Here is a 22,439-nt window from a genome sequence, read left to right as displayed (position 1 = left end):
TAAATAACTTGTCTCTTTGGCGTTACAATTAATCTGTTTTTTCTTTAATTGTAATCCTTCTTGTTTAAAATTTTTATAATTTTTTTATAATTTTTGGTTGTTTGTATTTTTTGCTTCTGGATTGAAAGTTCATTTTCCATGATAGGAAAGTCATCTTTCTCGGTTGAAAATGAAACTGAAAATCCATTAAAATGAAAATTCATTTAAAGTTACAATACTTTCTTCAAGGTTTGTTTAGAAATGAATTTTTCTGGTAGAAAATTCAGCATTTTGGGTAAAAAATTCACAAATTTTGGTATAGAGACTTTTTTGACTAAAAATGCAACCATATTACTTTTTAATTGGCTGGAGGGGGGGGGGGGGGGGGGGGGGTGACAGCCGCTAATTAGTAATTTGAAATAAAATATTTACACATCCACTTGTAACCAAAGTTTCTATTTGCATCAACGCCTCTGCACCCTGGATTTGTAGTATGTGATCTAGTCTTCCTCCACATGCGATCCTATAATATAATTATTTAAATTCTGAAAATATTATAAAAAATTATTATTTTCAAAAACTGATTTTTAACAATTCTTTAAGTACTTTAGTGCGTGAATATTCGTAACCATCAGGATTAATTTGCGGAATAATATACCAATCCAGATTTTCATAAATATGCCTGCTTTCGTTTTTTACAAGTCTGGAAATTGCAAAAAGTGCGGTAGTGGGAGCAATCCACTCCCGGGCATGAATACCGGCATCAATTAAAATAGCAGGTTTTGTCTCATTTTCACCACTTGAAATTTTCACACCGTACATTTGACGACCTTCAAAAGAGGAACCAATACTGAACAGTGTTACGTCATCGTATTTTTTAGAAGTTTCTATCAAATATCTGTTTATCTGAAAATTTAGAATTTATTTTTACGCTCAAATGTAATTAAAATAATGCCTCTACTTTGATACCTTGTAACTCTTGATCAAACTTGAATTTTTTCCGCCCCAAAGTAGTTGCAAAGGTCGAATTTTAAGTTTTAAAACACAATATGGTAGGTGGCGGCCTTGCGGACTTACCTCAAAAATCATTATTACATATAATAGTATCCAAGAAGAAATATTTAAAAAACTGAACTTCTTTTTATTCAAATTTTTAAAAAATTTTGGAAAATGTATAAATAATAGTTTTAGAGATTTCATAATTTTAATTTTTAATTGTAATGCAAAAAGTATGCAGCATCTAAAATGCTCTTTGTAGGACAGCATTTTATTAGCTAATGATTTTTTAATTCAAGTCCGCAAGACCGCCATCTATTATTTTGTGTTTTAAATCTTAAGGTTGCCTTTTACAACTTCCTTAATTTGTAAACCTAAGAAATGCACCGAATTAATATGTAGGCCGGATGAGTTGTTAAAAAAAAATTTTTAATCTAAAGTCTTAGGTCGACGGATTAAATCAGTGGCTTTAATTTGATGTCTTGTGACTCTTGGTCAAACTTAACTTCTTGTTCCACGGAAAGGTAGTTTTCGAGGGTGAACTTTAATATTCCAAATAAAATCTCATAGGTGGCGGTCCCGCGGACTGTACTTAAAAAATCATCAGCGACGACGATAGCGTCCAAAAAATGGACATTTGAAGTACTGCATTTTTTAAATATTCTAATTCACAAATCACCATTGTTAAACTTTTGGAGCTACTTTTGAAGAATGACTTTTTAGGTTAAAACCGCAGAGCCGATATCTGCTGCATTGAGTTTTAAAGACTACGGTTCGACCTGCAAAAATCTCTACCTTATTCGTTGGAATACAATCTCATAGGTGGTTACTACTACTTTTTACTAATGATTTTCTCTAATGATCTGCCAGGTTGAGACCGCAGGGCCGCCATCTATTTTATTGTGTTTTAGAGCTTAAGGTGCCCCCTTTTAAACTATTTTAGGGTGGGAAAAAATCAAGTTTAAACGAGATTTATAAGATATCAAAGTAAAGGCACCGAAATAATTTCTAGGTCTAGTAGTTTGGAAAAACTATTGTTGTCCCCCTCTTAACTACTAGGTCTACAAATTACTTCGGTGCTTTTATTTTATGTCTTGTAGCTCTTATTCAAACTTGGATTTTTTCGGTCCTAAAGTTGTTTTAAAGATCCAAACTTGAACTTTAAATAAATCTAATCAGTGGAGGTCTTGCGGATTTGACGTAGAAAATCGTTATTAAATATAATAGCGTCCAGCAAGAAGCATTTGAGATATTGCATTTATTTTGCATTTCAATTGAAAAATAACCATCGTGAAATTTCGGGAACTACTTTTTACTAATGATTTTCGCTTATGATTTTCCAGGTTGAGACCGCAGGGCCGCCATCTATTATATGCTGTTTTAAAGCTTAAGTTTCCCCCATTGAAACTATTTTAGGGCGGGAAAAATTGAAATTTAACAAAGAGTTACAAGATATCCAAGTAAAGGCACTGAATTAATTTCTAGGCTAAATAATTTGTCTAGAAAAACTATTTTTGTTGCTTTTTATATTAATTGGGCTCCAAATTAATTTGCTGCCTTTACTTTGAAGTCTTATAAATCTTGGTCAAGCTGCAATTTTTTTCCGCCCTCAAGTAAATTTAACTGGTGAACCTAAAGTTTAAAGAAATCTAATAGATGGCGGTTCTGCTCCAGAAGGAGAATTTGAGATAATGCATTCCTTTTGCATTCCAATTTAAAACTCATTTATTGTCAGATTTCTAAAACTACTTTTTACCAATGATTTACACTAATGATTTTTCAGGTTGAGTCCGCAAGACCACCATCTATTATAATGTGTTGAAAGCTTAAGGTTCACCCTTTAACTGTTCCTTACGGCGGGGAGAAATTTAATTTTGGCCAAAAGTTACAATACATCAAAGTTAAGGCACCGGATTAAATTTATAGATCTAATACTTTGATTTCTTGCAACTTTTGCTCAAACTTGAATTTTGTCTTGTATTTTGGAAGTTTTCGAACCCGAACTTCAACATTCAGAAAACAATAGATGGTGGTCCTGCGAACTCAACCTAAAACATAATTAATATAAAGCAGTTCCAGAAATTTCACAATTGTGATTTTTAGATTGGAAGTCAAAAAGAATGCAGTATATAAAATGCTACTTTCCGGACGCCATTGTATTCACTACTGACTTTTTAAGTTCCGTCCGCAAGACCGCCACCTATTAGATTTGTGTTTTTTCAAAATGAAGGCAGCGAATTAATATGTAGACTAAATATTTCGTTAGGTTTATATCCAAATGGATGTAATTTACAAAAACATGGAATTATAATCAAAGTTTCAAAATTGGTACTCACAGTCTTAAGTCGTGGGAAATGATTAAAATGGTATGGTGCATTTACTCCAAAACTTCGACGACTCCTTTTGTGGGCAAGCTTTTGAGCCTTAGATTCTTCGTCAACTAATTTTTGGAAGTCATCTATGTAAACTTTATATTTAATTTCATGTAGTTCAAGTAACTTTTTAAAGTCAGAAACTTCATTTGCTGTAACTAGAACCTGAACATTTTCCGATCGAAGATCAGAAATCGACAAAAATTCAAAATTCCTATTTGCTTTATATTGAAGAACGAGGCCCAGTTTTTCCTCATTGTCACAAGTAATTAAAAGTCCTTGCATCCTGTATTCAATAATTATAATTAAATTAATTTCTTCATATCATTATTAAAATATTTAACAATGGATATTATTATCAACAAAGTTAAATAATATTGAGGAATTTACCCTTTTAATGGACGCAGGTATTCTTGAGTAGCAAATGCCAAAGCCAAAAAGGCAGAAAATAAGAGGCAGCGACTGATCATCTTACACTGAAATGTGTTCGTACGAAAACTGTTCTTGTCAATTATATGAATTTTTATCTTATTCGTATTTCGTCATATCCTCGAACTCTTATCAAAGGAAGCAACGCAACAATCCTTATGTAGATATCTAAAATAGTTCAAACTGCTAAAAGTTATCAAGAAGATTCAAGAAGCAATATGAAAAGGATAAGTAATAATAAATAGCAATAAAATAATTTGTTTTAATATTTAGGCATTTAATCTATAAAATAAAAAAAAAGTAGAATAAATAAATTTAAAAAATTATTTTTGAAGAGAAAGCAGGCTTTCTGAAATGTTAAACTCTTTCACTGCCAATAGCAGCAGCTAATAAGAAACAGAGATCCATCATCATCCAAGAAAATTTGAAATAATTTTTTTTTCTTTGACCAAGCCGTTAAATGTTATAAATTAATTAATTCATTTTCCACAGCGGCATTTTATGTCAGAAAGATTTAATTAACCCATTAACGGCCAAAGCTATCAATTTTATAACATGAGCACAAAATTCTTAAACTTTAACAACGAATTTTTATATAAATTTTTTTTCTTCCAAAATGGCGGACAAAATCCAAAAATGTTCCGAAAACTGTTTTTCTCCATCATCTTTGTTTTTCTCAAAAACTTGAAAGTTTAGAAAAAAGTTCCATTAAATAAAAATGTCTTGAAATTAACCATAGAACACTATGAAATTTTTTAAGATTTTTTAGAAAAAATTTGACTTTTCAAAAAATCAAAAATTGTTTCTAAAAAATCTGAAGAAATTTCATAGTGTTCTATAGTTAATTTTAAAACATTCTTAATCTATGGAACTTTTTTTAAACTTTGAAGTTTTCGAGAAAAACAACGATGATGGAAAAAAACAGTTTTTGGGACATTTTTGCATTTTTCCGCCATTTTGGAAGAAAAAACATATATATAAAAATTTTCTATTAAAGTTTAAGAATTTTTCGCAACGATGGTTGAAGAAATTTTAGATATTAACGCGTTTTATATCTGAAAAAAATTATAAAAATAAAAAATCAAACATTTTTCACTATTTTTGTTTTCAAAAACGGCTATATTTAATTTTGAATTTAAACTATTCGAATTTTGACGACAGATTTGAATTTAGCTCACCTAAAAACATAAGGAGAAGTACTTTTGATCTATTTATTGTTTTGTTATACCCATAAATTTTGCGGTCAAACTCATGTTATGAAATCGACAGCTTTGGTCGTTAATGAGATAAGCTTGTTTTATTCATATTTTATATTATTATATATGAGCGAAATCGTGAAAAATCATGCAGACCGTCAAGTGAAATTTTCAGGACACAAAGAAAAATTTTTATATCTTTTACGATTGTTTTTCTAATTTTCAGAATAAAATAAGTTCCTTGCAAATTTGACTTTAAAAGGCGCAACTCTTTGAGATATTTAAGTTTTTCTTGTATCAATTTATATAGTTTATTGCACTTTTCCTGAATAAAAATAAATAAAAAAATATATATGAAATAGTAAATTTATTTTATTTTTTTCTGTAGGAAAAATATTTTCGAAAATACGACATTTCTTCCTAAAAATTTTTAGAATAATAGGTACTAATTATGTACAGTTTACAAATCATAAATTTTCCATTTGGTATTTTTGTGTTTTTCGGACGAAACATTTTTTTAAATTATTTCCAGAACCTGTCCCTCTTGCCATTTTTGATATATTGAATTTTTTTGGTTTCAGTTTATTAATTTCATTTTCACTATTGCAAAATTATAAATAATAAGGTTATACGAAGTTTTTGAATAAGTTGGGCAAAAGTCACATAAAACGCACATTTATTTTTCTGTAATTTTTATACATAGTCGGTAATTTTAAGGAGATGAACATTTTTTCCAAATTTCGTCCTTTTTGTAACTTTTGAAATTTGTGTAGCTTTACTTTTTCGAGTTTTGGTTTACTCTTTCAAAACCACACAAAATTTAAAAATAACAAAAATGTTAAACTTATTTCATGTATACAAAAAAGAAAACAAATTTTCTCAAATTCCTCTTCCTGGAATTTTTATAAATTATAAGAACTAATACAGTCTAGTTAACATCAATTTTTTATTTGATATTTTCTTCGCTGAAAAAAAATTATTTTTGATTTTTTTGCAAAATCTTGCCCTTTTTGAACTCTTTTAAATTTTGATTTTTTTCTTTTTCCTTATTGTTAAATTTTTTTACTCTTTGGTAACAACAAAAAAGGAATAAGAAATAGTTAAATAATTTCAATTTAAAAAGGAAACTAAGGGTCTTAAAACGCATCTTTGGTTTCCTGATTTTTGTAAGATTAAGAGGTCTAGGTCTAGAGGTCTAGCAAGAATATGCGGCCTGCTTAACATAAATATTGAAATTAATATTCTGATCTTTACGGGAAAAAATGTTGTTTTCAAAAGTTTTCCTTTTTGAAAACATTTAGATTTTAATGTTCTTCTCTTTCCTATTTGTAAATTTTTTCACTCTTTTCGAAGGACAACAAAATTATAAAATAAAAACATTTTTAAAATTTATTTTCATTAGAAAGAAAAGTAAAGAAAATATTTCTCAATACCCTTACTTTTTTCTTAACTTTTGAGGAATAATAGGTACAAATGTATTTTTGATTTTTTTTCAAAAGCTTGTGTTCCAAATTTGTTTAAGATTTGGAAGATATTTCATGATTCATTAGTCAAGTCTTTTTTAAAGTTTTTTTCAAGTCTTTTAAAGTCGTTGAGGAAACAAAAGAATAAATAAAAATATATTAAAGATATTTTAATTTCTTGAAAAAGACAAATTTTTTAAGAAAAAAATCAAAATATTATTTTCTTCTGGAAAATAAAAAGATTCCAAATAGCAAAGTTGTAGCGAGTGCTTATTATTCCTCAAATTTAAAGAAAGAAAATTCAAGTTCATAAATAAAATTTTTTTTTAAATGTGTAATAAATTTATCATTTGTTATTATTTGCATTTTTTATGTGGATTTTAAAAGAACGCGAATAAGTGGATAACATAAAGGAAGAAAAACCGTAATATTTAAAAATAATTGCAAAAAAGGGACGTTTTTTAAAGTAAAATTTGCAAAAAAATCATTTGTTCCTTAAAATAATATAAATATTGATACAAATTTTTGCTATATCAATTTAAAAAACTGCGTGTAATCTTGAAATGAATTCGGTCATGTATATTTTTTTCTGTCTATTTTTACCTATTTTGAAATTTGTCACCTTTTTTAAACTTTTTTTTCAATTTGCGGCAAAATATTTTATTTTTTTATTTTAAACTAAAGATGGTGATGCGAATGACATCCATTTAGAAAAATGGCTAGTACAATATTACAAATATTTTAACTTTATAAGGGTGTTCTTGAATATTATCAAAAAGAATTTTTCATTCTTAAATTATTGTATTTAATTTATTTTTCTTAAATTCATTTTTTTTCTTTGAAATTTGATTACAAATTTATTACAGAAAGTTTTTAAAATTAACAAGATATTGGCTTATTTATCCTAAAAAATTCTTTACCTTTAACTCTATTTATAAAAATGACAAAAAGATCCATTTATTTTTGCAACTAATTTTGGTAAGGAAACCTTTACATAAATAACAAGAAATAATTAAAGTCATAATTTTTTATTGATATGTACTTTTTTGAATTTAATTTGCAACATCTCCTTCTATTCCTTGAAAGGTTCTTAACTATTCCATTCCTCCCTTTTTCAGTTTATGTTGTTAATAATTGTTAATGAATATTTAAGAATAGAAGGAAAAAACTATTTTTTCATCATTCAACCATGGATTTCACTTCTTAAATTTATTGCAATATTCCAGAGGCTCTTTTTAATCAATTTTATCAAGGAAGTTTAATTTCGTATTTGATTATCGTCTGACGCTACATATTCTTTCTTTCTACTTTAAACGGAAAAAGACAAATTTTAACTTATCAACTCAATTTGAATGACTAAGCCTTCTTCCTATCATAATTCGGAATGCAATTAAAATATTGTTTAAATTTTATTTTTTTCAAATGCTAAAAACAATTTCAAGAATTTTTGGTCATTCTTTGGAGAGTTCCCTGGCGGAAAATTGTTTACAACAAATTACAGAAAACTAAAGCTATCTTTAGAGGAATTTACAAATAAATACTGCAATTCCAACAAAAATGACAGAAACCTACAACTTGCCTTTAAAGTGCTTTGAAATATAAATCCACCTTTTCATTTTCAATTCTGCAGTTGAATACATAAATCGAAAAATTTATAAATTTTCAAAATTATATCGCTTTAGGAAATTTTAGGCTATAAACATTAATTTATAATTAAAATAAGTTTTGAAATCTATTCAAACATTATCTTGGTAATTATTTTTAAATCTTTCACGAATGTAATAATAATTATATTATCTTGAAATTCGTATGTTTTCTAACATGTTTTGAAAATCCGGAAAAAGTACAGAAATTACCGCAAATTCATCCCGATTCTTTTTTGAAATTTTTGGAAATCTTACTAAATACTCTTTTAAAATTAATTTTTTAAACAAAATCATTGTCATCTTTTTTAGGATTTTTGATCCATTTTTAAAATGCTTAAAAATCTTTAAAAATTTTTTTCTCGAAATTTTCATAAATCTAGATTGTGTTTTAAATGATTTGAAATATTTTTACATTCTGAATTATTTTGGAATCTTTTAGGAACTTCTAGATTAATTTTAAAGTTCCTGAATAATTTTTAAAATTAATAACAGTTTAATTTTAATTTATTTAATTTTAACTATAATTGTAATTTATTTCTGTTTTTAATCTTGTTATATATTCTCTTTAAATTAATTTTTTTAAATGGAAAATCATTTACAACTCCCCCAGGAAACATAAGACATTTATTTTTATTTTATTCACACCTTTCAAGATTCTTGAAAAAACTTCAATATTTTATTTCATAATCTGCAAAAATCTAAATATATTTTTTTCTTAATTTTTTTTAAACCTTTTCCAATATTTAGTTAATTTTGATCTTTTCAAAACTTTTAAATATCTTCCAAACTAAGATTTCTTTCCAAAATTATCATTGTACAATCGTTATTTTTGCATTAAGAATCAATAATTTCACTTCATTGTTAAAAATTTGTTAATTAAAAAAATTAAAATATTAGAATCAAAATTTTACACTCTGAAATATCAATGATCCAAGACTTCCTATTTCATATAAATCCGTTAAAAATTGTTTAACTTTTAAATTTTGGTTTACAATTACTCCGAATTAATGAATGAATCAAAAAATATATAAATTTTCAAAATTACATCAGTTTATGAAATTTCAAGCTAGAAACATTGATTTATAATTTAAAAAGTTTTAAAATCTATTTAAACATTATCCTGGTAATTATTTTTAAATCTTTCACGAATCTCATAATAATTATATTCTCTTGAAATTCAAATGTTTTCTAACAAATTTTTTTCGAAATTTTCATACATGTAGATTGTGTTTTAAATTTTTTGAAACCTTTTCACATTCAGAATTATTTTGGAATCTTTTAGGAACTTCTAAATTAATTTTAAACTTCCTGGATAATCTTCAAAATTAATAATACTTCAATTGTCATTTATTAACCCTTAAACGGCCAAAACGCCACTACCGGTACACTACTTTGGGATCGTCCATAAATTACGTAACGCGTTTTCCTTTTGTTTGAATAAAGACGAGCATGAAATTGATGTGAAGTTGAGAAAGACACAACGATATAAACAAAAGAAAAAAGTGTTACGTAATATATGGACGATCCCTTTTCAACGGCCAATAACTAAGACTACTCGAAATTTTCTTATTATCCCAAAATGCCCAACTATCACCAACGTGGAGGTCGACGAATATCGATAGTCTCTTTTTTTTCTTTAAGGGATTTTATATATTTTTTTTACATTTTTTAATTTTTTTTTTATGGAGAATTTTTTTCATTTCAGATTTCAATCCGTTGAAATCATTTTGATCTTGCTGTTTTAGAATGTAATTTTGAGAAACAATGTAAGCAGCGTCGGAAAGAGAAGATCTTAAGCAATAAAAATATATGTGTCTCAATTTTTTCTAGTGTCGAATAGTCTTAGTTATTGGCCGTTGAAAAGTAGTGTACCGGTAGTGGCGTTTTGCCCGTTTAAGGGTTTTAATCAATAAATGTTTTTAATCTTGTTATATATTCTCTTTAAATTAATTTTTCCAAATAAAAAATCATTTGAAACTCCCCAGGAAACAATAGAAATTTTTTTTTGTTTTATTACAACCTTGAAAGATTTTTAAAAAACTTCAATATTTTATTTCAAAATCTGCAAGAATCTAAATTTATTTTTGTATTTATGTTTTAAAAACTTTTCCAATTTTTTGTTAATTTTAAATCTTTTCCAAACATTCAAATATCTTTTAAACTGAAATTTTTTCAAAATTATCATTATAAAATTGTTATTTTTGTATTAAAAATCAATAATTTCACTTTATTGTTAAAAATTTGCTAATTGAAACAATTTAAATATTAGCGTTCATAATTTAACACTCTAAAATATCAATGATCCAAGACTTCCTATTTCACATAAGTCAGTTGAAAATTGTTTACCTTTTGAATTTTAGTTTACAATTGCTCATTTTAAATAAAGTGTATTATATTGCTAAACATTTAAAAATTGCATTTCACAGTTAAAAAAATTTTAAGTATATAATTCCACGTTATCATTTTTAATGCTATGAAATAATGAATGATTCAAAAAATTTATAAATTTTTAAAATGATATCACTTTAAGAAATTTGAAGCTAGAAACATTGATTTAAAATTAAAATTTATGGCAAAATCTTTTAACATATTCTCTTGAAAAACTATTTCAAATCTTTCACGAATCTAAGAATAATTGCATTATCTTGAAACTCCAATTTTTTCAAAATCCAACAAAAATAAAATTCTTCTTAGCAAATCTTAAAAATCGTATTAAATATTATTTTTAAATTAATTTTTTGAAATCAAAATTATTTTTTGTTTTTCTAAGAATTTTGATGCAGACTTTGTATCCATTTAAAACCTTGCAAATTGCTTGAAAAACTTATAAATTTTCCAAATCTACGTTATATTTTTAATGTTTCAAAATCTTTGCCCGTTATAAATTATTTTGGAATCTTTTCAAAACTTCTAAATATGTTTTAAAGTTAGTTGTTCATTTTCCAATTCAGTAATTCTTCAATAGTAATTTATCTATAAAATTTTTTTTTAAGAATTCTCTTTAAATGGATGTTTCAAAATAAAAAATCATTTCAATTTTTCATAGAAAACTTAAGAAATTTTTATATTTTCTTAAAACCTTTAAAGATTCTTAAAAAACTTATGAATTTTATTTCATTATTCAAAAATCTAATTGTATTTTGTTATTATTTTAAATCTTTTCCAATTTTAAATAATTTTTTGATCTTCTCGAAATTGGTAAATATTTCTTCAACTTACTCAATTTTTCCCAAATTAAGGATTCTTCATTTTTTATTTTTGAATCAAAATTCCATAATTTTACTTTCTTATTAAAAACTTGTTAAATAGAACAATTAAAATAGTAACGTTCAAAATATAAATTCAACATTCTGTAATATTAACTATCCAAAGCTTTCTATTCTAAATAATTCAGTTTAAAATTGTTTAGCTTTTAACATTTGGTTTATAATTGCTCATTTTTAATAAAATGTACAATATTGCTAAAAAAAAAATTCTTCATTCATTAACAATTTTTTTTGTAGATGGATTAAAAATGGAATATCTTATGATAAAAGGATATTTGAATATGATTTGGAATTGAATTAGGGCGTTTAATTAGGAATCTATTAATTTAAAATTAGTGGACAATAGAGAATAGTTTACAAATTTAAAATAGAACGTTTACATTTGATTATATACTGAGGTTTTTAAACTGAAAATTTTCTATTTTTAGCGTCAAAATCTGTAGCATGCTTAAATTGAAAAAAATTAAACATCATCCTGTAAAATAAATTACTGTTCAATTTTTAATTATCGAGCTACAGTTTAATTTAATTTATTATGATAGTATAAGTTCTTGTTGAAGGTGTGACCGTTTTTGTAAATTTTAGTTGTTTTTTTTTAAATTATATATTACAAATCTTACAAAAATTGACAGTCAGATATAAGTCAAGATATTGATGCCGATTCTAAAAGTTCTTTGTACATTTTTTTATTCAAATTTGTACATTACTATACTCAATTTTTTGTACATTAATGAATGGAAAATAAATAAAACAAGTGAATTAAAAGAAATTTTAATCCTTTAGTTTTTTGTAATACTTTTTGGATTCTTACAACAAAGTAAAGAAAATAGTAATAAAAAGTCATAAAATTTTTGTAATTGTAGCTTTTTGTACATAAACAAATTCGCTTGCTTCAATCAGTATAAGATTTTGCATTGAGAAAAATGTTTGTTTGAATCAACACTTTATTGTTATCTTTATTACTTTTCTACAAAAAATACCAGAAAACTTAGCTATTTGTATTTTACTGTATATTTGTCTTTTATTGTACATTTTTTTTACAAAAAAGTACATGTTTCAACAAAAAATTACAGTTGTAGAAATATTGTGCTTTCTTGTAAAAAAAATTTGTACTAGGATCCTCAGTGTATCTCCAAGGTTGCAATAAATACTCTAGTAATAAAAAATACAAACATTGCTTAACCTAAAGGAAAAGTTGAGACGTTTTAAAAATAAGTTAATAGATATAATATCATTATTTAAATGGATTTCCATAATATAATGTATTAACAATCAAAAGTTATCGTCAAACATTCTTTGGTCGATAGATCAGTTGATTAATTAATTATTACGACGCTGGTGAATGTTGTATTGTTAATAGTGTTATATCAATCTAATTTCAAGGACAAAGTTATAAATACTCTGAAAAAGATGTTTTTCCTCAATAAATAAATTTTTTTATTATTTCTATGTATAAGCTGCATGTTCAGAAAGAAAACTTTTAAATCTTTATAATAATCTAATAGGGTAGGTTCTAACATAAGCCAAACTATTTAAAAAATATTTTATTAGACCACCGAAAGTTAATATATACATGGCAAACGTGCGTTTACGCCCCTATATTTTCATTTTCTAATATTAAAAATATATAAAATTTGAACATGGGTACCGAAATTCATATTCAATCTGCTGAAAAAAATGGTGTCAAATGTTGTAAAAAATGCTGTAAAAACGCACACAAAAAAACACATCAAATGGCCGAATATTACATTTTTTTATTAAATTTGTTTGAATAAAATAAAATTGTTCTCTGATAACATATTATCACAGCGTAAGAACATTTAAAAGATACTAGCACTTGATTCTGTTAAGAAAAGAAGGAAATATTTCTATTGGAAAATATGCTTGGTTGTGAATTTGTTTAATGTATTTTTATAAATAATAATTCGTTCGTGTTTAAGACCTTTTAATTTTGATTAATGTTTCTTTTTCTTCTATATCGTGAAAAATATATTTGAAAAATATACCAATATCGCAAAAAGAGAAGTCACAAGTTTTGTTCACTAAGTTTACAAAAATTCAAAAAAAAATTTACGCGGCTAATAAAGCCGAAGTTAATACGATTTTTATAGTTGCTTTATGATTTGAATTATAATTTGGTTTATTAAACAACTAGATATCGTTTTAATTAAATTCGACTAAAAGAATATTTTGTTACACAATTTGCTCATGACAATTAGGTAATATATTTAGTTAATTATTTATATTGTTTAACTTTTTATTTAATATTTTTTTGTAGTAAAAAGTTTATTAAATATTTATTTTTAGAGCCTTTGAAAAAGTTGTTGATCTAAGAACCAGCTTTACTGCGTTATTCAGAAGAACAATCAATCGTGGGTCTAAGCGCCTGACGCGTTTTAGTCCATTAGAAGAAAACAACGATAGAGAATCCCAGCACATATTAAAATGCTTTTTAAAATTTTATTTTAATCTGAGTTTTATTAATAAATTATCCTTTAACAAAATAGTAGGAATGATAAGGCTATATGAGTACCGTAACGTTGTTAACATAATTTTTATTTCTTTTTTTTTTATTTATAATGTTCTTTTCTTGTTATTTAATAATAAATAAAATGAACAAAGTTAAATTTGCATCCCGAGAAAATATGGATTTGCAACAAAAAAGTTAATTTCCAATCAATTGATCGAATTGAATAAAAACTTGCATTTCAGGCTAAAAAAATTAATTTGAAAAAAAAACAATTTTTTAACAGAGAACATTAGTTTTTTACCAAAACTATACCAAAGAGATTCAGGAAATCATATACATTTTTTAATTAATAGTTTAAAAAATATGTGTGAATAAAGATAATCAGATTGTTGACCAAAATAGTTTAGTTAAATTTTTTTAATTTAAGAAATTTAATTTTAATTGAAAATCAAATTTAAAATACTATTTAACATTCAATAATCAAGCTAGTGTATAGAATTACTGAAGATAATACCAAGAACTCGACAACTAAATTTAGAAAATGAGCATAAAATGTTCCTATTTTAATTCGAAAAAAAGATATTTTAAAAAAATGTCCTAAAAAAGAAAAACATTTTTTTTTTATACAGAAATAAAAAGGAGGAAAGAAAAATGAGAAAGCAACAAAACTTTTAACCTTATTTCTTTTTTTTATTTCTTAAATCTTTTTTATTTTTGTTATTATCACCTCACCTAAAATCATCTTTCGTCAAGAATATTCATGAAGGTTTTGGTTCTTATCTTTTTATTTTTGTCAAATTTTTGCCGAATTTTTTTTTTTTTAATTAGTTTAATATAATACCAAACAGTTAACTCTTCTACAAAAGTCTTCAATTTTTAATACAGAATTATGAATTTTCTAAAAAAAAATCGTATTTTTAAACTGAGAAAATGAATTTGCAACAACAAAAAAATGAATTTTCAACCAATAAGGGAAATGTTCACCAAAGTACTTAAATTTGTCAATTAAAGAAATTAATTTACATCAAAATTAAATATGAATTTTCGAAGCAGCTTATTGGATTTTTACAACAACAAAAATCGAATTTTCAACAAAATGCATCTATTTTCAACTAAATCATTAAATTTCAAATCAATGAAGTTACTTTTCATACAAATAGACGATTTTTCCAAGAATTACATTCATTTTCACGTTAATGGTTTGAATATTGGAGGTGATGCTAATTTCTAAACAATTCTAACTAAATAGTAGAATTTTTAAACTGAAAAGATAACTTACCAAAAAAAGGTTTGTTTAATTTTTATTTAAAAAAATTAATTTTTAATGTAAAATCGAATTTTTTATAAAACAGTTTAATTTTCTGCAACAAAAAATTGAATTTTCCATTTCAGAACATTAATTTTCATGAAAAAAGTTCATTTTCAACCGATCAGTTGAATCTTTAACAAAACCGTTAAATTTTAATTTTAAAAATTACTTTTTAATAACAAAAAAGAGGTAAAATTTTTAAGGTAACATTTCCACATAAATAGACTTGGATTGATACATTCAACATATAAAAAAATTATCGTGATAGACTTGACAATACTTTTTTTAAATTATTATTTCGAATGAATTCCCTACATGCAATATCAGTTTTTAATAACAATGTATAGGGTGGTGACTTGCCTGGGAAACCGGGAAAGTCCGGCATATATCCAGGAATTTTATTAACCGAGAAAAAGCAGAAAATTACCGGAAATTGACATAAAAAACTTTAATTAAACTAAAATAAAATTCTTCTTTTTGATTGAAAAATTAATTATTCTAGAAAATACTCATCATATGATTGAAAATTTATCTTTCAGGTTAAAGCTAAATTAACATAGTTGAAAAATAAATTCGTTTGTCAAAAATTAATTCTTTTTTACTAAAGATTAATCATTTTAATTAAAAATTAATTTATTTGGTTAAAAATGAGGTAATTAATTGGAAGGTTGTTTTTTCTTTAGATGAAAAGCAATTTTTTTACCGAAAATTTAGCTATACTTCTGAACATTTGATTTTGTTGTTAAGAATTAAATTTTTAACGAAAATTCAACTGTTCTATTTTTTGTTGAAATTTCACATTTTTTGGATGAAAATTCAAGATTTCATTGAAAATCGAATTTTTAATGGAAAATAACGTTTTTTTCCAAAATCTAATATCATTATTTAAAAAATCTTTTTTCGGTTGAAAATTCCAGTATTCTGCTTAAATATTCATAATTTTAGTTGAAAAATCGTCTTTTAGTTTAAAAATAAATTCAGTTGGTTGAAAAATAAACTCTTTTGTTGGGAATTAATGTTTCGCTTGAAGATAAGTTTTTTTAATTCAAAATTTATTTGTTTGATGTAAAAATCACCTATATATTTATTTTACCGAAAATTTAACTATTTTATTTAAAAAATTGATTTTTTGGATAAAAATTAAATTAAATTTAGGTTAACGTGAATAATTAATTAATTAATAAACTGTTTCAAATTGAAATATTTTTATAAAAAACTTGGTTTTTCAGTAAAAAATTAATTGTTTATTAAAAATTAATTTTCAGTTGTAAGTTCCACCTCTTCATTGAAAGTTGAACTTGAATTTAGTTGTCGATTCAACCCTGGTAAAAAATCAAGTTATTTGGTTGAAATTTTACTTGTTTGTTAAAAATGCATATTTTTTTAAGTGTCACCTTATTTGTTGAAAACTCGTTTTTTTTCCTAAAAAACTAATTTATTTATCTGAAAAGTGCATAAGCCCATTTTTTGTTAGAAATTTATTTTTGATAAGTTGAAAATTCCGATTTCAAAAAGACCTCTGAAAGGTCCAAAATAATGAAATCACGCATTTTCCGACAACAACAAAAAACAACCAGAAAAATTTTTTATGTTGTCATTATTTATTATTCAATTAATTATTTCAAATTATGGCAAAAGAAAAATTTACATAATTTTCTTTTTGTTATTACATATTAGAAATGAGTGACTTGACTTTATTATTTAAAATACAAACGTTGAATTTAAAATGGACAGAAATATGCATAGTTCCAATTAAATATCCAAGAAAAAACGCAAGATAATGGATTAGAATTGAGTGATATGAATAATTAAGAAACATTATCATTTATAATAGGAAATTAATTATTATGTGAATCTTTATTTCTGAAAAATTATTATTTTTTGACGCAAGTCTATTCTTGATAGATGCAAATTTCTTTTTGTAAATTTTATTGTAGAACTTTTTTTTATGCTGTCACTTATCCGTACTTTTTAAGAAGTACGATATTAAGACAAAAATTTTATTTTAAAAAGAAGAACTACTGAATAGATTTGTTATATCACATCACACTGACCTTTTTGAGTTTTTAAATATAGTCACTGCTCACAAAGAAACGTCGACACATGTCTGCTTCTTGCGAAAGTCTATTACTTACTGGCAAGTAACAGCAGTACAACATGAACTTGGATGTGTCTTTTTGTATCAGGAATTTCACTGAAATTCAATTAAATTTAAAAAAAGGTATTTTCCACCAAAAATAAACTTCTGTGAATAAAATTATATTTAAAAAGTTGTTAAAAGTAAACGTTTTTACTTGAACTAAATAAAAATAGTCGTTGTGATATAAAAAAAGGCAATAAATCCCGGTGACAGGAATCGAGCCCGGACATTGCGTTTACGCATTCGGAACAGGTTCTCGGTCCATGTAACGTCTTGTTACTTTAATATTTAACAAGTGAACAAAATTTAATTTCAACAATATTTTAGTTAGTTCAATAATTTTAGCATTTATTTACTTAAAATTTATACTCTTTTCTTAAATTGTTGTTTCATTTATTAACTATAATTTTTTTCTGCATATTCTGAAGGTCCTGAAAAATTTAATTTAGTAATTTAAAAAAACATATATTTTTTAAATTCTTTACAAATTTGCTAATAAATTTTCGAGTTATCTTAGATAATAAATAAGTGCAGATTTCTTTGCGGCTTGTTTTCCTATTTTCCTCTGAGAAGGAAAACAAAATTTATATACATTTTTTTCTCGAAATTTTAGGCTTTTTGTTATTCCCTTCTTCACCCCAACCGAAAATCATTGTTGTGCCAAATTTTATTGATAAATATGAAAAAAGCTTATTTTTAACGAAGAAATATTAATAATGGTGAAATACATTTTTTCAAGAAGATTTTCAACTTGTAAAGGTTAAACTTCCTATCTAAAAATATAATACTGCAATTTTCAGATAAAAAACTAATATTGAACAAACAAAAATAATTTTTGAGAAAAACAAATTTTTGTTTCGAATTTTCAACTAAGGACATTAATTTCAAACATAATTATTGAGTATTAAAGGCAAAAACAAAAATTATATATACAAATAAGTTGAAATTTTATCTTAAAAATCGAATTTTTTTATTAAAAAAAAATAAGTTTCTACCAAGAAGTCAAATTCTTATAACGACAGTTTAATTTGTAACGAAAAAGTTGATTTTCAGACGAATAATTTAGCTTCCTACTAATTTTTTGAATCTTCAACCGAACCAGAGTAATTACGACCCAAAGAATTGCATTTTTAACCAAAATAGGATAATTTTTATTCACCAAGATTAATTTTGGACCAAAAAACATGAATTTCTAACACAATACAGAAATTTTTAACCAAACAGTGAGATTTTAACCAAAAAAAATCAATTTTTTTCGGGAGAAAAATATTCTACCAAAGAACACATATTTTCAACTAAGTACATTCTTTTTCTTCAAAATTGTTGAATTTTAAATTCAAAAATACTAATTATCTGCAAAATAGTGAGTTAATTTTCAAGCCATTGTTGAATTTTAAATCCAAGAAAAGTAAATATCTCCAAAAAGGTAAATTAAGGTGCAATTTTCAATCATAAAATATAATTTTTGAAAAAAAAACGGAACTTCTAATCGAATAATTTAATTTTTCTACTAAATTATTGTTCAATCCTTAACCAAACTAGAATTATATAAGGACTAAAAAATTTGTATTTTTCATCAAAAAGGATTCAATTGTATCGAATAAGATTATTTTTGACAAAAGGAGAACAATTTTTAATAAAATATTTGAATTTTCAACATAAAAAGAAGAATTTTCAACGAAAGAGATAAATTTTCAGCCTAGAAAATAAAATTTTTTGCAGGTATCTTTAAGAATTCATCTTTTTGGTTAAAAAATTTAACAAATGTTTAGTTAAAAATTCAATCATCTAAATAAAAATTAAACTATTTATTTGAAAAATTAACTACTTTGTAGAAAATTAATACTGTCTCGTGGAAAATTAAGCGCCATTATTAAAATAATTTTTGTTTTGTTAAAAATTCGTCTGCTTTTTTTTTATTTTATAATAAATAGTATAACGGTCTTCTTATTGATTGAAAATGAAGTTCTTAAGCCAAAAATGAGACTGTTACATTCTTGGCTGAAAACTTTTATTTTTTAGTTGAAAATTGAACTGATATGCGAAAAACTCATGTATTTAAAAAAATCGTATTTCGGTAGAAAATTAATCTTCTTTTTTCAAATTCATCTTTGTGGCTGTGAATTCAAATATTTATTAAAAAATATTCTTTCTTGGCCTAATTTAATTTGTCGAAGATCAGTTTTTTTTAGAAATTAATTTTTTGAACTGAAAATATAACTATTGCATTTATGGCTTAAAATTATTTTTTGTTTGTTTTTATTTTACAATGAATCTATTGATTTAATTGAGAAATTAAATCCTTATGTTCGGGCTCAACATAACTGGTAAAAAATTGTTTTTTTTCGTTCTTCAAAATTAATTTTTTTAACTGAAAATGTAAGTACTTAATTTTTGCCTCATAACTTGTAGCTTTTTTTTAACTTAAAATTTAACTATTTTATAATACATGCAACTAATTTGGTAAAAAATTGAACTATCTGGCTACAAATTTAACTATTTACTGAAAAACTGAACTACATGGTTGAAAATTTTCATTTTCAATTAATTTTTCAAACTGAAATTGGAAAATGTGTCTATTAGAAAAAAAATTACTTCATTTAAAATGATCTTTTTGTAAAAGTTCTGTGCCGCGTGGTAAATTTAACTTTTTCGTGTGAAACTAATGTATTTTGTTGAAAATTCGTCTTTGGGGTAGGAAATAAATTTCCTTTTTTAAAAGTTTACATACTTTGTTAACTTATTTGTTAGAAGTTCTTTTTTTTTGTAATTGCACTATTTCTGTACAATTTTTTTTTTTGGTTCAAATTAAATTTTTCAAATTGAACATGCAGCTGTTCTATTTCTTGTTCAAAAAAATATTGGCGGAATATTGAAAACTTACTATTTTTAAGATTAATATTTACCATTTACAAATTTAAATGCTGCAAATATTGCAAAATAAATTATATAAAATTAAAAATCATTTTCTTAAGATATTAAAACCTAGAAAAGTAATTTAAGTTAATTTAGAAGTATATTTCTTATAATTGCATTTATCTTATATTATTAAATCTTCACGATGTGAAGATATTACAAATTGCCATTTTTACACACAAGTATATGATTTATTTCTTAAAACATAAAACTGATATTTGAAAAAAAATTATTACCTTCTCGCCTGGCTGCTAAAAATGATAACGCGAATCTATTTCTAAGATAGAGGAGTGAAATATCGTACATTTATAGCCACCTCTAAAATCCATATAAATAGATCCAACATTTTCTTAGCATTCAGTCAATTTAAGTATTCTTCCGAAGTTTTATACTTTAATATTTCTGTATTATATCACTAGTCAAAATACATTATCTTATTTAAACAATTTTGTTATAAAATATTTATATAAACAATTTGTAAAAATTATACTTACATTAAGAGCTTCGGAGTTTGATCCCTGAGCCAGTACCTCTGGATATTTTTCAATGTACCTCTACAATTTCTGGTGGTTTGGATCCCACCTTAAGCTGCAGGTTTCCCCATCATGAACGATATTCAAAATTTTTTTAGGGATTTGATGATATCTCAAGGAATTTCAAAAAATGTTAAGGGATTGAAAAATTTTCAGGGTATTTCAAACGATTCCAAAGGATTTGAAGAGGTTTCACAGATTTGAAAAGATTTTTATACAGTGAAGCTAAGCCGACACGTGTTTTTTTGTAAATATAAGCCGTGCTATAATGAATCTTTAAGGTTATTTAAAGATTGTAAGTTTTTTCGCAGTTTTTAAATTGTTCGGGATTTTAAAAAATTATAAAGGATTTTGAGAGGTATCATGAGATATCAAACTATTTTCACTAAAATTTTGAAGTATGTCAGGGTATTTAGTGAAATTATAAAAGATTTCAGGTGATTTTAAAAGATTTGCAAAAATTTCAAAGCATTTTAAGGAATTTGAATTGATTTTGAAAGATCTAAAGGGGTTTTAATAATTTATTAACATTCCGACAAAATTTATTGGCTTTTAAAGGATTTTAATATATTTAAATAGATTTTAAAGGATTTTATAAGACTTGAAAAGATTATGATATATTTGAGAGATTTCAATAAATTTTAAAGGTATTTCAGACTTTAGATGCATTCATATGATCACGAAATATTTCACGGAATTTCAAAAATTTTAACAGATTTTGTAAAGATTATAGTGGGTTTTTATCATGGATTATTAAGGATTATAAAGTATTTTAAAGATTTAAAGCAATTTCCCGTGCAGAAATTCAAATGGGGAACTAGTCTGGTTCCCAACCATTCGACCCCACTTAAAGTCGGGGGCTAGTCGGGTCATCTGACTAGCGCCGGACCAGTAGCACCACGGTAGATTAGTCGGGGGCTATTCAGGTGCCCCGACTTATCCTAGCCGGGGCCTGATCGGGTACTAGTAGGGGTCATATGATAATACATCCGCGTGGAATATTTCGCTTGAAAATGAATAAATTTATGTAACTAAACTTCACCAAAATTTATGGCATATTAAAAAATAAGAACTTCAGCTGGAACGCAACAATGGAAGAGCTTCACTCTGAAGGAACCGCTATGTTGGTCACGGTAGTCTCTGCTCCAAGTAATTATGCTTCGTTAGGTGTGGACTGCTGTCTTAAACACTCGACGCGTCATTTCTGTTGCGCGAGAGGCAGCACGTCGCGCCCTTGCGGATTTTCTTTAAAGCCACAAGTCCAGAACCGCAAGTCTCAAATGAAGGTGGTACCGAAATCTGAACTGTATCGTGCTTACTAATTTACTCCTGGTATACTACTCTTCACTGATAAATCAAAAATTTTTTCTCTTTCCAATTTCAACTACCTGAAGGATTAGACTTTATTAACATATGGCAAACCTTTCAGATCAATTTAAAAATAAGCGTCAGTACAAATTATATGAGGCATTATTCCTCAACTGCCCCAACTCAAAAAGTCATGTTTTTCGATTGTCTCTAAATTCTGGGAATATGTTCGCCTACCCAACAGTTGTTAATCCACAAACTTATAGACCAGGATTACCAACCCTCCCCAAGTGAGGGGGGGTTGAATCTTCAAACCCAATGCCTGCAGGGGTAGTTTCAAACGCCTGTAACTTCCTTTCTAATTACGCGATTTAAAATTTTTATAAGGGTTTTGGAAAGTGCTTTTTACACGCTTT

General features: G+C 25.4%; 1 protein-coding gene across 1 annotated transcript in view; it reads right to left on the bottom strand.

Annotated features, from left to right (window-relative positions):
- LOC117180638 overlaps positions 1-17,247 on the bottom strand; it is a 51,236-nt gene extending 33,989 nt beyond the window's left edge. The window contains exons 1-5 of the mRNA XM_033373127.1: positions 17,181-17,247; positions 3,738-3,944; positions 3,312-3,633; positions 586-885; positions 412-502 (exon numbers count right to left, since the gene is read on the bottom strand). Coding sequence (XP_033229018.1) covers positions 412-502; positions 586-885; positions 3,312-3,633; positions 3,738-3,817 — 793 coding nt within the window. The 5' untranslated portion in view covers positions 3,818-3,944; positions 17,181-17,247. The remainder of the gene's footprint in view (positions 1-411; positions 503-585; positions 886-3,311; positions 3,634-3,737; positions 3,945-17,180) is intronic.
- Positions 17,248-22,439: the final 5,192 nt, after the last annotated feature.

The sequence above is a fragment of the Belonocnema kinseyi genome, chromosome 9 (genome assembly GCF_010883055.1).
Source record: "Belonocnema kinseyi isolate 2016_QV_RU_SX_M_011 chromosome 9, B_treatae_v1, whole genome shotgun sequence".
Lineage (NCBI taxonomy): Eukaryota > Metazoa > Arthropoda > Insecta > Hymenoptera > Cynipidae > Belonocnema > Belonocnema kinseyi.
The sequence above is the reverse complement of the archived record's forward strand: the minus strand, read 5'-3'. Positions and strand labels throughout refer to the sequence as shown.